Source organism: Podarcis muralis, chromosome 14 (assembly GCF_964188315.1).
Source record: "Podarcis muralis chromosome 14, rPodMur119.hap1.1, whole genome shotgun sequence".
Lineage (NCBI taxonomy): Eukaryota > Metazoa > Chordata > Lepidosauria > Squamata > Lacertidae > Podarcis > Podarcis muralis.
This window is the reverse complement of record NC_135668.1, coordinates 40,666,733-40,682,288: the sequence shown is the minus strand read 5'-3', so window position 1 is coordinate 40,682,288 and position 15,556 is coordinate 40,666,733. Positions and strand designations below refer to the sequence as shown.

Sequence of the window (15,556 nt, the reverse complement as noted above, 5' to 3'; positions counted from 1 at the left end):
ATTTTATTATCTATATCATTAAAAACATTTATATGCTGCCTTTCAGGACCATGTCCACCCAAGGCAAAAAAAACCCACCAAAAACACACACACCCCAAAACCCAACAGAATGCAATACAACACTACAACAAAACTTCCAAAACACATTAAAAACCCCACATAATTTTCAGGTTACTTGAGGCAGAAGGCTTATATCAGGACCTCCACCCAGTTTATTTACTTTGAAACAAATAGAAGGAATCACTGTACATATAAAGCACACAGATTTTTCTTTTTTTAAAAAACCCAAAACACTTAGTAAGTAAACTATTAAAATGATTGAGAATGTCATTGTATATTAAATATTCTGTCATAACTGCAGTATTTCACATATCTGCAGCAATACTGCAGCTGAAAGCAGCAGGAGATCAGAGTCAGTAGTTTAAATCTGTATAATAAATAATGCAATTTTTAAAAAATTACTTCACTATCGTTAGAGAAAGAGAGAAAGCACCATTCACTTGGGGGGAAACATATGGGTTAACAAAAACAGATGAAACGGGTTTTTTTTTAGAAAATTGGGCTACGTTTCTGCCCAGATGCTGAAGCAGAATGAGACTGAAGATTAAGTTTTTACACCATGTTTTCTTGGTCCTCATGAAACGATCTTGCAAGCTTTGCACAGAACCCATGCTGCCTTGCTTTTCCAGTATAAGTACATTGCAGGAGAGGGGAAGCATAATCCGCAAGGAATTTTAATAATTAGCAAGGAGAACACTGATGACTCAATATTCCACCCGCCTTCCATCTGAGCAATTAAACTCTGCTATAAAATTAAATTATACAGTTAATGTTTCTCCACTGTGAGGTTAGCTGCTGCGATAGGCAAATGTTTGCGCTGCCCTGTAATAAGCAAGCCACTTCAATCCCTCGAGAAATGGCCCTGCAGCACAGAGAAAGACTGTAGGAGAGAAATAACGAGCAACTGGCCTCCTTTCCACGGGAATAAATAGCAGCAAAAATCAAACAGTTTACTGAATATACTGACCTTCAGTTGTCTGATCAATAACACACTTGTGACCCATGAAATGGGAATCCTGATCTTAAACACTGGTGTATCAAGGGGTATATTTGTTACTTATAAATGATGTCATTTTGGAGGTGAAGTTGACCTGGAGGTTCTGTTGTACTGTCTCTGTTGAAATTAATGGGACCTGGGCAAGAGCAGGGATGGGTCTTAAGACAGAACACTGTTTTCCATTCATGAACCAACTGACCTATGTCCTTTGCCATTCATGAATCCAGGTGGATTGTTGTTGCCTTTCATGATTAAATGAAATGTGCCCTTTGCTATTCATGAATTACTTTTCTTTTTATAAAACCAATTACAATACATAATCGAAAATCAATGAAACATGCTCTCCTCTAAAACAAATTATCATAATATCACACCTGAATCCTGGGACAAAAAATATGCTAGTTTTTCAAATTACTCTTTATATATGAAACGGCTTTGTATTCACCCAGGCATAGGCAAACTCGGCCCTCCAGATGTTTTGGGACTACAATTCCCATCATCCCTGACCACTGGTCCTGTTAGCTAGGGATTATGGGAGTTGTAGGCCAAAACATCTGGAGGGCTGAGTTTGCCTATGCCTGCATTAGGCCATCCAGCCACTACAATGGAAGTCAGTAGTTCTTTAGGTTTTGAGGCAGGGTTTTCCTCCCAGCCTCGAGATCCTTTTAAGTGAAGATGCCAGGATAGCACCTGAAAACTCCTGGATACATACATGTGGTGAGCTGGTTTCTGTGTGGCTAGAATGTAACCTACTGTATGAAAGTAAAATTTTACATCCGTTGCTCCACCTACTTTTGTATCCAGCCCTGCCCATCCTGGGCATGTGGCCCCCAGGAGATTAGCTATGAGGGAATGCAGTTCTTGGACTGCACTGGTGACTGGAACTAGCAGCTGCCAAAACAACGCCCATGGTTGGCAATCTTTTTAATCTTCTAGTTAGCCCACCCTGCCTACTAAAGACCCTGCCCAGCCTTCACAATTTCCCTTGGCGTTTCCCACGTTATTTTCAACCTGATTTTAATAACCTCAAAGACTAGAGCCATAGGATTCTGCATTCTGTCCGCAATATCAGTTATTGTTGCTTATGAAGCAAAATGGCAATCCAGAGAGCATTTTCTTAACCAGGCCTTCTCAGTCTGCGTATTTGTAACTAAAACTGCAGACTTTCTCCAAGCCACCATTAACATTTTTATTGTCATTATTTGTATGTTTTGAACAGGTTTTATATATGTATATAGTTTTAATTCTATTAATGCTTATTTTTAAAAAAAATATGATTGCTTTTTCTCTGTTTTTAGTGATCATTGTTTTATTTGTAAGCTGCCGTGAGTCCTGTCAGAGAAAACGGCAGGGTGTAAATATATAAAAATAAGAAGAACAGCAACACTCTTGTGCGCCTTTGGTTGGAGAAAAATGACCTTGGAAAGACTGTCCAGAACATCGAACTGCTTGGGCAAACTGTAGAACGGAAATTGCTATCACCCTCTCTAAGCTGGAGGGACAGATTAAAAATAAATCAATACATGTGAAACCTATTAGGAGAGGGTTGTTAATCCCCTAGACTTCAGGTGGATCAAGGAGTTCATGCAGGACTTCTCTGAGGCTCTACTCCAGGAGAAGTCAGCATGCTGCCTTCCAGACACTGTCATATTCCAACTCCCATCAGAATAGCCAATGGGCAAGGATGGCAGGGGGACGTGGGTGGCAATGTGGGTTAAACCACAGAGCCTAGGACTTGCCGATTAGAAGGTCGGCGGTTTGAATCCCCGCGACGGGGTGAGCTCCCATTGTTTGGTCCCTGCTCCTGCCAACCTAGCAGTTCGAAAGCACGTCAAAGTGCAAGTAGATAAATAGGTACCGCTCCGGCGGAAAGGTAAACGGTGTTTCCGTGTGCTGCTCTGGTTTGCCAGAAGCGGCTTAGTCATGCTGGTCACATGACCCGGAAGCTGTACGCCAGCTCCCTTGGCCAATAAAGCGAGATGAGCGCCGCAACCCTAGAGTCGGCCACGACTAGACCTAAAGGTCAGGGGTCCCTTTACCTTTACCTTTAAGGATGGCAGGAGTTGACTGCAGTCAAAGGCAAAAACATATGGCCATGTGACAACTAGGAATTTAGGGCTTATCCACACTTACCTAGCCTCCGTTCTTTCCAGGCATGGCCTGCCATTTAAAGCTCTGTCTCTGAACACCCTGTTTTTTGCTCCAGAGCTTTCTCTGCAGAAATCTGCTTTTTAAAGCTCAATCGGAGCAAATCTCAACCTGCAGTAAAAACCCAAGCTGATGTTTGCTCCGATTCAGCTTCAAAGAGTGAGTTTTCATGTGAAAAGATTGGGACAAAAACAAACAAACAAACACTCAGACACAGAGCATTAAAGTGTAAACCTCTGGCTGAAAAAGAGTGGGGCAAAAGGCAAGTTTGGATAGGTCCTTACTCCCATCAGATGTCAAAGAAATAAACAACTATCTGACGTTTAGAAGACATCTGAAGGCAGCCCTGTTTAGGGAAGTTTTTAAAGTCTGGTGTTTTAATGTGTTTTTAATCTATTGTTGGAAGCTGCCCAGAGTGGCTAGGGAAACCCAGTCAGATGGGTGGGGTATAAATAAAATATTATTATTGTTATGGCAGGCTGAATTACAGCTGTGCAGGATGCAACCATGCATCAGACTGGATTTATTACACACGAAGCACAAAAAGACCCAAATCAGGCAATGCAATGGACTGTATCCCTCCAGACCAGGTGTGGGGAACCTTTATTCAGCTTGGGGGCCGTACTCCCTTCTGTATAACCTTTTAGGGGCCACATGCTGGTGGGCAGGGCCAGAACCAAATGTGGGTATGGCAACAAATGTTAAGTCTTACCTTTGTGCAACAGGATAGCTTATACGCACACAGCCTTCATCCAGTCAAACAAGAGGCATGATCAGAGTTCAAGAACACATCCCAGCAAAGCAAAAGCATTCAAGGAGTGAAGGGTATCGTTTTGGGGGAAGAGAGTGCGACTGGGGTGGGGAGGGCAGTACCGGAAAAGTCCCGAGAGCCAGACAGAACTTCCTCAATCCTGCTCTAAACCATAGATTGGTAGTTCACATATTTTATGTTCCCGAATTCTACAGGCGCACACTGAACCCTCAAGTCCACGACTGAAATAAAAGAGAAGTAAAGTTACTGTACAGCGGTGCCCCGCAAGACAAATGCCTCGCAAGGCAAAAAAACTCGCTAGACAAAAGGGTTTTCTGTTTTTCGAGCTGCTTCGCAAGATGAATTTCCCTATGAGCTTGCTTCGCAAGACGAAAAAAATTCTGGGTTTGAATTTCTGTGTGGTGGGTGGCTGGGGAGGAGTTTGCAAGAATCTGGAAGCTTGTGTGTGTTTTTTCTGCATTTTTATTATTTTCTGTGACCATTGGGCCACTCTGCTGTTTTTTTAAAAAAAATCTGGATTTGAATTTCTGTGTGCTGGGTGACCGGGGGAACAGTTGGGGAGTGGTTTGCAAGAATCTGGAAGGTTGTGTTTTTTTTTTCTGCATTTTTATGATTTTCTGTGACCATTGGGCCACTCTGCTGTTTTTTTTAAAAAAATCTGGGTTTGAATTTTGAAATGCTCTTTACAGTATCTGTGACTTTAAAGAGCACTTAATAAACTCTTGTTGTACCAGATTTGGCTTTGTTTGGACTTTTTTTGACCACAGGAACGCATTAATTGATTTTCAATGCATTCCTATGGGAAACCGTGCTTCGCAAGACGAAAAATTCGCTAGACAAAAAAACTCGCGGAACGAATTAATCTCGTCTTGCGAGGCACCACTGTATCTCTGCAGAATGCAGGGCTTTTTATCAGCCGGAACTCTCTGGAACTCAGCTCCAGCACCTCTCAGGTGGGCGCCATTGCCATTCTAAGAGAACAAGGGAGGTGTTCATGGTGAGCTCCAGCACCTCTTTTTCTAGAAAAATAGCACTGGCAGAATGGATGGGTGGCAGTCAATTAAAGCCCACTCAGAGGAGAAGCATTAAAATTAAGGGGCCTAAGTTAGTCATGCCCAATAATTGGATACAACCCTAAAAGTTAACTGAGTGCATTCCCACAGCAATAAGGTACCATTTCGTAAATGCTCAAGTTTGTTCACTTTTAGTTCTACCTTCATGTACATTCTCATCACCCCCTAAAAAAATCTACCTGGCATCTGCCAACGCAGCTCGCTGCCTCCCTGACAGGTGAGGGATGCTTTGCACCAGCAATATATTTATTTCTCTGGCGGCATCTCGTCCATGTCAGTTTTTTTGCCTCGGAACAACAAGAAAACTGATTTTGCAGTTCCGTCACCACTTTGTTGGGAAAAGCACAGGAAAGTTGCCCAGATAAAACCACACAGGCCAGTGTACGCCGTCCTCCAATGCACCGGAACCAGGCTGAAGTTGGAAAGCTATTTGGGGGAAAGAAAAAAGAAAAACAGAACGAAACCGAGTTAAACGCACAAGAGAAATATCAGAGCCTTCACCTGGTCATGTTTGTTGCAGATCCAACTTGCTGCAAAATGAGCTTGCTTTGCTGAACTGATGCAGTGTGAGATTTAGTGTGGCGATGGGAGTTGGCCACAGGTTCCCAAACCCTGCCTAATAATAATAATAATAATAATAATAATAATATAATTTCTACCCCGCCCATCTGGTTGGGTTTCCTCAGCTACTCTGGGCGGTTTTCAACAGAACATTAAAAACAGAATAAAACGTCAAACATTAAAAAACTTCCCTAAACAGGGCTGCCTTCAGATGTCTTCTAAAAGCTGGATAGTTGTTTATTTCACTACAGAATGGTGAAACTCTAGGATTTTCCTGTAGTTAAAAACTACTCCAATCTGGTGTTCTACAAGCTTTGAAAAGGGAAATAGAATGGGGGTAAGCCAAGGAGAATTTATTTATGTTGGTCTCTTTGATGGATGGGCCTTGGGCCAGCCTCCTGGCGACCAAGAAACCAATCAGAGCTGGAGTGTCATTTAATCAGTAGGGAGTAGAGAGTTATAACTTGACAGTTAAACTGTCAGATAGGGCTTAACTGTCAGAGTGGATATAGGGCTTAACTGTAGGATAGGGCTTGGAAAGTGATGAGATAGGGATCAGTTTAGAGCCGAGTTATGGTCAAATTGGCAGCTGGCTAGGCAGGGCAACCCAGATTGTTTTCTAAGGGCAATGTAAAGATTCTAGAAAGGGCTGGGAGTGTTTTACTTATAGTGCAAGACCAATAACCATTCTAGAGAGAGGTTTAAATTATGAGCTTTAAGTACGTTTTTAACTATATCTGCAAATAGTTTTTTTACTGAAACAAAGTATTGGGCCTTATCAGAGTAACCATTAAGCTACAGCCTGCCTTGTGTGTGTTTAAATAAAATTCCAGTTTTGTTTACAAATTGCCTCAAAACAGGTTTTCCCTTCCCATGTGGGAAAAAATCCTTGCTGCTGGATATAATAGCAGACATCTCAAGTGTTACTGACAGGGTGCGTCTTAATTTTAAAGCACCGAAATCGGGCCATGAGGTAACCCATGAGGGTTACCTTATTGAGGGGTGGCTGCTACAGTCAGGGCCGGCCGACCCATGAGGCTAGGAGAGGCAGCCACCTCAGGCGGCAGGATCCCCAGGAACAGCAGATTCAGCACCCAAGGAATGCATCTCCTGCTGCTGCAATAACAGGGACAGCTGAATATTCAAAGGGGACACAGATAGGAGGTTTATGGCTGCTCCACAACCCCAGACACCGGAACTAGAGAGATGGGGATGTGGTGAAGAATGAATGCATCAGGGCAATCTTCCGACTGTGTTGATGAGCACATTGTAGCTGCTGCTGTTGTCTTCCTCATGAGTTTCTAAGGAGAGGGAAGGCAAATTTAAACTCACCTGCACAAAAGGCCAGTACATCAGCCCAGTCTGAAACAAAAGCAAAATATATTTAAAGCAATTAATTGAGTGGGGAAAGTACCACAAAAAAGCCATCAAAATAAATGAGAGTTACCAATGTAAAGGTAAAGGGACCCCTGACCATTAGGACCAGTCGTGACCGACTCTGGGGTTGCGGCACTCATCTCGCTTTACTGGCCAAGGGAGCCGGAGTACAGCTTCCGGGTCATGTGGCCAGCATGACTAAGCCACTTATGGCTAACCAGAGCAATGCACGGAAACGGCGTTTACCTTCCCACCGGAGCGGTACCTATTTATCTACTTGCACTTTGACGTGCTTTGGAACTGCTAGGTTGGCAGGAGCAGAGACTGAGCAACGGGAGCTCACCCCATTGTGGGGATTTGAACTGCCAACCTTCTGATCGGCAAGTCCTAGGCTCTGTGGTTTAACCCACAGCACCAAGCGCGTCCTTTTACCAATGTAAACATATTGTCAAAAGAACTAGTCATGGAATTGGCAGTGGAAGAGACTTCCATGAGAGGTGGTAGACTCTCTTTCCTTAGAGGGTTTTAAGCAGGTGTTGGATGGCCATCTGTAATGGATGCTTTAGCCAAGATTCCTGCAATGCAGGGGGTTGGACTAGATGACCCTTGGGTCCCTTCCAGCTCTAAGATTCTATGATTATAGATTATCTTGGCAGCACAAATAGTAATTGCAATGGAAAGCAGCCAGAAATGCTGCATGCTTGGTACTGCTTACTCTGGGATATACTGGAGAAAGTCGTGCATAATTTGAGATTTAAACAAGGCAAGAACCTCCAGACACCTTTTATATGGTTTGACATTCCTTTATGACATATACAGCGGAGCCATCATTTTCAAGGCAACCCTTGTCACAAGCCCAACAAATCTGGAACTAAACTTGATGACCTGATAGTGTTGATAGTCTTTCTTTGTACTTTGTTATTTTAATTCGTGTGCAACTATTCATTCCATGTGCCTATTTTATAGTTTTGTTTTCCATCTTCTAATTTTCATCTGTTGTGATCATTGTTCTCTCTGTTTGATGTACATCATAAAATGAAATAACAACAACAACAACATAGATGGGTGGAATTCAATGCTGTGCTAAGTTAAAGTCCCTTAGTGGTGTACTAGCTGTGCTAGCAGAATGGCTCTCATAAAAGAAGGCCAAGAAGCCAGCATGATTCTTGTGGCTGGTTGTGGTAGCCTGGCTATTTCCTGCTACAATCAGCTTCTGCTAGTGCCACTGTTACATTGGATATCATATTGCGCAACCCAAAGGAGGTCCCCTTATTCCCCTCAGAGAACTACAATTCCCAGAGTTCCCTGGGAAGAGGGATGGATTGTTAAAGCACAGATGGCGGCTGTGGACAGGGAACATGGTCTCCTCACAACTCTAAGCACCCTTAACAAACTACAGTTCCCAGGATCCTTTGGGGGAAAGTCATGACTGTTTAAAGTGGTATGGTCCTGCTTTATTTAAATCTATAGCGCAGTTGGGGCCTGTCACAAGCGGGAAGGTGGGTAATCCTCAAACTGCCACTTTAAGACCCCCCCTGCTTCATTTTAAGCACAACAAGCACAGCATAGTGGGCCGCAAGAATTACATGATACCTGATATACTCGCACATTTGCCAGATTGGCAAACAAAGGTATAGAGGAACAAATGCTTCCTTCAACCGCAGAGGACGAACGCCTCTGAACAACCATATTTATTTCACACCACCTGCAAAACTCTTTTCTTCCTTGCTCTCATAATACCGTTTCTGAGCATTACATAAATGCACGCTTGAGGTAAGAGCTGAAATGCAGACTGATTATGAACAATGTCATGGCCACAAAAGCAAGGGCTGTGTGGAGGTACAGCCACACCTTGCATGCTCAGCTTTCATTAAAAAGAAAAAGGCAAGCCTCCAGGCGTTGCAGTTGTGGAGATACAAGGAAAAGCATACAGGCAATATTCTCTGAAATTGCTTACTAATACATAAATGCATTTCTCCTTTATAATGTCCTGAGTTGCTAGGGACAGCAGGCAATCAAGATGCTCTTGTTTACCTGTTTTTAAAAAAATGTGTTTATATGTTTAAAAATTGAACAACTTCCAACGTATCTTTCTGCCCCCATTTACTGTATGTTCTGAGTCTTCTGCACTGATTCTCTCCATACACCCCTGCCCACATATCTACTGGCTGGGCCTCTTCATCACAAAACTTAAGGCTTGTGACCCCAGTAGAAAGCCTTTGCAGCAACCGGTTTGTGTCTTTAAAAACACGTTTCTAGTGCTTGGAACTGGGAAAATTGGTTTCTTTGCAAGTGGACAGTACTTGGTGAAATCTCAAATGGCAAAAGGATAGCTGAGGGAAAAGTTCCAGTGGTCAGCTCTGGGAGCAAGGACCTTACCTATCTCCTTACCCCTCACTACAAAAGCAGGATGCATTCGGCATGTAATGTGTGCATAATTTGAGGGATGGGAAGAGGGCCAGACAGCCAGAACCACCACTGTAAGTTGAGTTTCTTTTTTTCTCTTCCCTAAAGTATTCCCCTTTTTCTTCATGTGTCATGTCTTTTGATGATGAGTCTGAGGGCAGATACAGCCCAATAAATAATTTTTGGAAGTCACTCCAAGCGCCTTTTTGGCTAAAGGCTGGGGGATAAATGCTGTAAGTAAATAAGTAAGTAAATAAAAAGGTGGGCATACTTGTAAGGTGTGTGTGGTGATGGGACCACGTTCAATGCAGCACTGCACTTACCTTATAGGTATTCCAAAATTTATCCCTGCAGTCGGCAAAGACATCCTCTTTCCCCTGGAGTATACTCATGCCTGGTCACAAAATGTTTAAGGAAAGTCAGAATACAAGTAAAATCTACTAGAAATTCATTTACACAGCATTTTATACTATGCCACACATTTCTACTTCACTAAGCATTTCCTTCTGAATGCATCCTGAATAGCATGTTTGTCTTGCCATAAAATATGTATCTTGTGATCTCTTGAATTATTATTTTTTTAATGCACGGCTTCATGTTAAAGTCACATCTTGTCAATTCTAACCTAATTTCTTGAATTAGTTGCTTCCTGTCCCCCACCCATTTCTTTAAAAAAACAAACCTCACATAGGAACACAAGAATCTGCCCAAGTCAGATCCTTGGTCCACCTAGCCCTGTATTTTATACACTGGCTTGCAGCAGCTGTCCAACATTTCAGAAAGAGATGTCAGGGACTGAAGCTGGGATGTTTGAAGGCAAAGCAAATGCTGTACCAGTGAGCAGCGGCCTTTCTCCCTAACATAGGAAACTGCCTTAGGTCCACCGAGCCTTGGTCCACTGAGCTCAATCTTGTCTACACAGGCTGGCAGCTGCTCTCCAGCATTTCAGACCAGGGTCTCTCTCAGCCCTAACTAGAGATGCTGGTAGCTGAACCTGGGACTTTCCGTGTGCAGAGCAGGTGCTCTACCACTGAGTCCGGGTCCTTCCCAAAGCACAGGCAGGAGTGGAATTGGAACTCATGCCCCTGGTTTAGAGACTGGAGCCTTAATCCAGTGCCTTGGACCATTCATCCATGCTTCTGAGAATGGTAATTTATCTGTCTCCTTGGCTACAACCAGCAAGGCTGTACCGGCTGCAGCTGATAGGAGTCATAGTCCAAACTCAGTGCACATTGATTGCTGATGTAGTGGTTATAGAGTAGTGGACTAGGACCTCGGAATACCAGGGTTCAAATGCCTTCTCGGAGCTCACAGGGTGCCTAACCAACCTGCCTGCCTACCTATCTCACAGGATTGTTGTGGGGATTGAATGAGGAGCAGGGAGAACCATGTATGGCACCTTGAGAGGAGGAAAAAGGTGCGCTAGAAATGCACTAAAGCAATACAACACCAGCGTAACAAGGTCGGGCAAGGATGCTTTTGGGTGCTCCACCAGGGCAGAATTTACGTTTGATGAGGCCCTAAGCTACTGAAGGTAATGGGGCCCTTTATATGTCCGGCTGTCTTTTGTCAACGACAAACTGTCGCTGGTTTTTATGTTGAATATATGCTATATGGTAATTTATGGACCTAATGGGTATCTAAAGCCATTTGCACATAACAAAATATGTATTTTATCAAAGCAATTGTTGAACTGAAATACAATTAAGAAGAAGTATATTAATAGTGAAATTTAGGGGGGAGGGGGCAAGATAGTGGGGCCCTAAGCTATAGCTTGTTTAGCTTATACGTAAATCCAGCACTGGCTGGTTCCCTGCACTCTGCGTGCGCTCAGAGGCACAGCTGCCATTTCCGGAGCTGGCCCCCTCCGTCCTCCCCCCTCTCGCGGCCTCACTCACCGGTATAGAAGGCGAGCACGGCGATGGGCGCGCCCATGAGCTGGTCGCACAGCACTTTGGCCAGCACGGCGCCGGGCGCCCGGCCGGGCAGCAGCCTCTCCAGCGCCCTCAGCCACACGTAGTTGAAGTTGCCGTGGAAGGTGAGCGCCACCAGCGCCACGTGCCGCGTCTGCGCCCAGTCCGCGCTTTGGCCCGGCCGGCGCCGGAGCCGCTGCTGCGCCGCGTCGCCCGCCGCGAAGAGGCTCCCGTAGAGCGCCACGTTGCACAGCCAGGGCGATCGCCGCACCAGGCGGCCCAGCAGGGCCATCGCTCGCCCGGCTCGGGGTTCAAGGAAGCCGGCCGGCTCGCATCGCCGGCTCCGTCGCCCTTGCAGCTCCTGCTCCTCCTCCTTCGCCGGAGGGAGACGCCTCAGTCCCTGCCTCCTTTCCCCCCTTCGCAGTCGACGCGCACGGCCGCTTCCTCGCCGCCACCCCCGTTTTTTGGCTTGGGGATCAGGTTCCCCGCCACACAACAACCCTGCGGGGTAGGTTTGGCCGAGAGACTGGTGCTACTGGCCCAAGATCATCCCGATTGCTTCATAGCTATGTGAAAATGGGGACCCAGGTTCCTCACTCGCCACGCGTAGTATAGCTGTCAACTTTCAGATTTGAAAATAAGGGATCAGCAGCCTCGAAAATAAGGGATCAGTAGACTCGCCTGTCCCGGGGACAGTCTACGGGATATCTACCAATCCGGAATAGCAGCCAGAAGCAGCGGGAAACGGCACTGGAATAAGGAAATTTCCCGCAAAAAAGGGAAGGTTGAAAAGGGAAGGCTATGGCGTAGTATGGCACACCAACCCACCCAGTTCTCTGCACCCTGCAGAGGGATGCGCTCCCAAATATGCACCATGAAATGAGGACTTGGACCCCGGAGGCCAGGGTTCAAATCCCTGCTCCACCATGAAACTCACTGGCGGACCTTGGGCCGGTCACAGTCTCTCGGTCCAACCTACCTCACAGGGTTGGTTGTGATAGATGCCGATGGGGAAGAAGATAACCATGTAAACTGCCTTGAGCTCCACGCAGGAAAGGGATATAAATGTAATAGGTAAATAAATGTGGTTTGCTCTTTTAAGAGGAGTGGCCACAAGACTCCAGATCACTCATAACAGCTATGGGATCACTTTCTCTCACCACAGTGTGGCAGCACAGCTCAGTTTTGAGACATTGGCAAAGTCAAGGGGTGTATCTGTTCCCCTAGCATGCTTTGGGAGAGTATATCGCTTTTTCTTAATGGTCCTTTTTATCTACAAGTATCTCATCTCTAGGGAAGTCTTTTGCCCTCAGTTGGGTTAGTGGTAGGAGCCCTGTGTATTTAAAAGGGATCCTGGGCAACAAGTTCATAGGATCAAAACAAAGCACAGGTGTAAGGCTTTTTATTTTACTTCCATGTGTTTCAAAATGAAATACTCCTTCAGGAGTTACAAACGAGATTTTGGGCAACGTTGATATAAAGGTACACAGTACGGGCACCTCTTTGATTTTTTTTATGTTAAAAAGTGTGGCACTTGCTGTAGCAACTCCATGGTGTTGAGTACCAGCGCCTATTTTTCTAGAGAGAAAAAACACACTGTGTCCACTGTGAGTATAAGTTGGATACAACCATTTTTTCCAAAAGAACCATTGAGTGCCCCCTGAAGAAACACTGGATAGACCCCTCATTTAAATGAATGAACCTGTGAGGCATGTTCATTGATTTAACTACAATCCATAGGATAATAGCCATGATGGTTGTGCTCTGCCTCCACAGTTGGAAGCAGCAATGCTTCTGAATACCATTTGCAGGAAGCCAAAGGAGGGGAGAGGACTTTGGTGCTCTAAATCCTGCTTGCTGCTTTCACTCAGAAGCAAGTCCCACTGTGTAAGCTGCTACCAGGAAATGACTATAGCTGCTATAGCTCGTTACTGCACAAAGCCCAACGTCCTCTCAGGCTGAATACAAACAGAGATGAGAGGACTTTGTCCTCCATGAAAAAGCTACAACCTAATGAATCTACGCAGTTGTGTCGTCGAAGCGACGACGCCAAACGCTTCGCAGCCGAAGGCGGGACTCGAACTCTCAACCTAAGCTTTTCGTCGGCCGATCTCGCCGTGTCACCAGCCCAGTGCGCAGGCTCAGCCGGCACGGATTCCGTCATCGCCTTCTTGGAGAATGTTCCATTATAAACAGAAGGGGCGACAGCTCGAGGTCAAGAGATGGGGGCGGTAACTTTTAGAGGCGCGAACGCAGCTCTAATAGGCGAGCCGTCTCTCATCACAGCAGTTTTAAGAGACCTTTAAGCTTTCCGTTCCCGTTCCCACTATCCGGTGTCCCCCTCCCAGGTTTCATTTTTGGTATGCTCCACGAGGCCCGCGCCTGTGGGGCTCTTGCGCCCTCTGTCAATCAGAGGCGGTACGGAAGCCTGTGGGGCTCCCGTCTCCTAGGTGAGCGCGCGTAACTTCCCTCCCCTCGTCCTGGTCGCCGTCACGTGCCCCGCCCTCTCTTCCCTCAGCCGCCGCCTGGCACTCCGTCAGCCCTGCCAACGTGGAGCCGGCTGAGGCCGAAGCGAAGGCGGAAGTGTTCTGAGGAGAGGAGGGAGGAGGAGGAGACGGGGGGCCTTGAACCAGCCGCCGCAGCTGCCGCTGAAGAACCTCCGGCCATGGAGAGCTCCTTGGAGAAGGTCGGCTCTGCCTCTGAAGTGTCTCAGGCGGGGAAGGCGGAGGGCGGGCAGGGAGGCAGGGACGGGGCGGAGGAGGAAGGGTCCGCGGTGCCAGGGGCGGGGGCTGAGGGGAAATCGTGACAGGGGGTGATCGCTGCTCCAGACGACGGTCCACAGTCAGCAGCCTTGCAAATGCGAGTAGAGAGGTTTATAGATGTGTGTGCGCGCATATATATGTGTACACACACACGCATATACATGCATATATATATATATATATATATATAGTCATTAGAATTCCTATAACATATATACATACACACATACACTCACATATATGTATATTTGTATGTGGTACATACATATTTGTGTAATATTTATATAGTCACATATGCACACATAGATTGGTACATGCTCACACATATGAGTGTGTGTGCATACATATATTGTGTTATATATGTGTGTGTGCAGAAGCATATATGTATACATATATTATACACATACATGTGTGTAATATATGTATACATATATACTTAACACATATTTGTGTTTGTAATATTGTTTATGCACACACATATATGCATATATATAAAACATACGTACACATATAAAAGCACATCTGTAAGCACATGTGTGTAGAGCATATTACACACATAGCATATTGTGTGTGCAGAATATATACGTGTGTATGTTATATGAGTTTGTTGACTATACACACACACACACACACACACACACATATACAAATATATTATTTTTAAAGCAACATTTTGATGAGCTTGGGCTGGATCCTGAGTTAGTCATGCCCATTAATTTCGGAAGGACTAAGTCTGGATACAACCTTGTAACAAATGCATATGTGTATATGTACTGTTTTTAAATAGGGATATAATAGCAACATTAATAATCATCATAATATTAACCATTGAAAATGATTATTTTTCTTAGGGTAGCAGTGGGACATAGCTCAAGTGGTAGAAGGCCACCTCCTTGAGACTCCAATCCTATACTCATGGAAGTGAGCTAGTCCCACTGAAGTAAATTGCACCTACTTCTGAGTAGATGTGTCTAGGATGGCACTGTGAAAGTGGTGCTACCATTAGCATTTAATATATTTCAGGCTTTGTTTTTGAGGTTTTTAAAACCAAAAGGAGAGGAGAAAGAGTGCTGAATATTGCTTGATAGGCATTTATTTTATTTATCCATCTATCTGGCAAGAATCATATCTTGTCTATGTATAATATATCCAACCTAGCTTGCAATCGCGCAGGGCTGGCCCTACCGTTAGGCAGTGTGAGGCAAAAGCCTTGCACAACAGATGATGAAGGATGGGGAATGGACAGAGCTGCATGTGCCATGTGATCTGCCCTGCACCCTCCTAAATGAGGCTTCTGACCTCAGGTGCAGTGGAGGAAGATGCTGTCTTGTTGCCACTGTCAAAGTGTGATTCAGCTGTTATTCTTGCCAGTTTTTGTACAATGGTAGAATGAGGTGGCACCTTGTCCTTTGCCTCAGGCAGCAAAATGTCGCAGGTAAGCCCTGTAATCCAGCTGGAAACGCACAGACTTTTTTAAAGCAGTCTCA

General features: G+C 45.1%; 2 protein-coding genes across 4 annotated transcripts in view; one reads left to right on the top strand and one right to left on the bottom strand.

The window, feature by feature from the left end:
- Positions 1 to 456: 456 nt before the first annotated feature.
- Positions 457 to 12,837, bottom strand: MPV17L (MPV17 mitochondrial inner membrane protein like). 3 transcript variants are annotated; one of them, XR_013390577.1, is made up of 5 exons: positions 11,293 to 12,817; positions 9,718 to 9,788; positions 6,944 to 6,973; positions 5,230 to 5,476; positions 457 to 1,193 (listed from the first exon to the last, which is right to left on the bottom strand). XR_013390577.1 is itself a non-coding variant. In XM_028706176.2 (4 exons), the coding sequence occupies exons 1-4, from the start codon at positions 11,597 to 11,599 to the stop codon at positions 5,297 to 5,299; spliced, it is 588 nt and encodes a 195-aa protein (XP_028562009.2). In that variant the 5' UTR covers positions 11,600 to 12,815; the 3' UTR covers positions 457 to 5,296. The 3 variants fall into 3 exon arrangements, 2 of the variants coding, with proteins under 2 accessions (XP_028562009.2, XP_077774636.1); XM_028706176.2 differs by having other exon boundaries at positions 457 to 5,476; positions 11,293 to 12,815; XM_077918510.1 differs by lacking the exon at positions 9,718 to 9,788 and having other exon boundaries at positions 457 to 5,476; positions 11,293 to 12,837.
- A 943-nt stretch (positions 12,838 to 13,780) lies between these two features.
- Positions 13,781 to 15,556, top strand: part of PDXDC1 (pyridoxal dependent decarboxylase domain containing 1) — a 35,744-nt gene continuing 33,968 nt past the window's right edge. Inside the window, exon 1 of the mRNA XM_077918507.1 lies at positions 13,781 to 13,993. Within this exon, the coding sequence (XP_077774633.1) occupies positions 13,973 to 13,993 (21 nt within the window). The 5' untranslated portion in view covers positions 13,781 to 13,972. The remainder of the gene's footprint in view (positions 13,994 to 15,556) is intronic.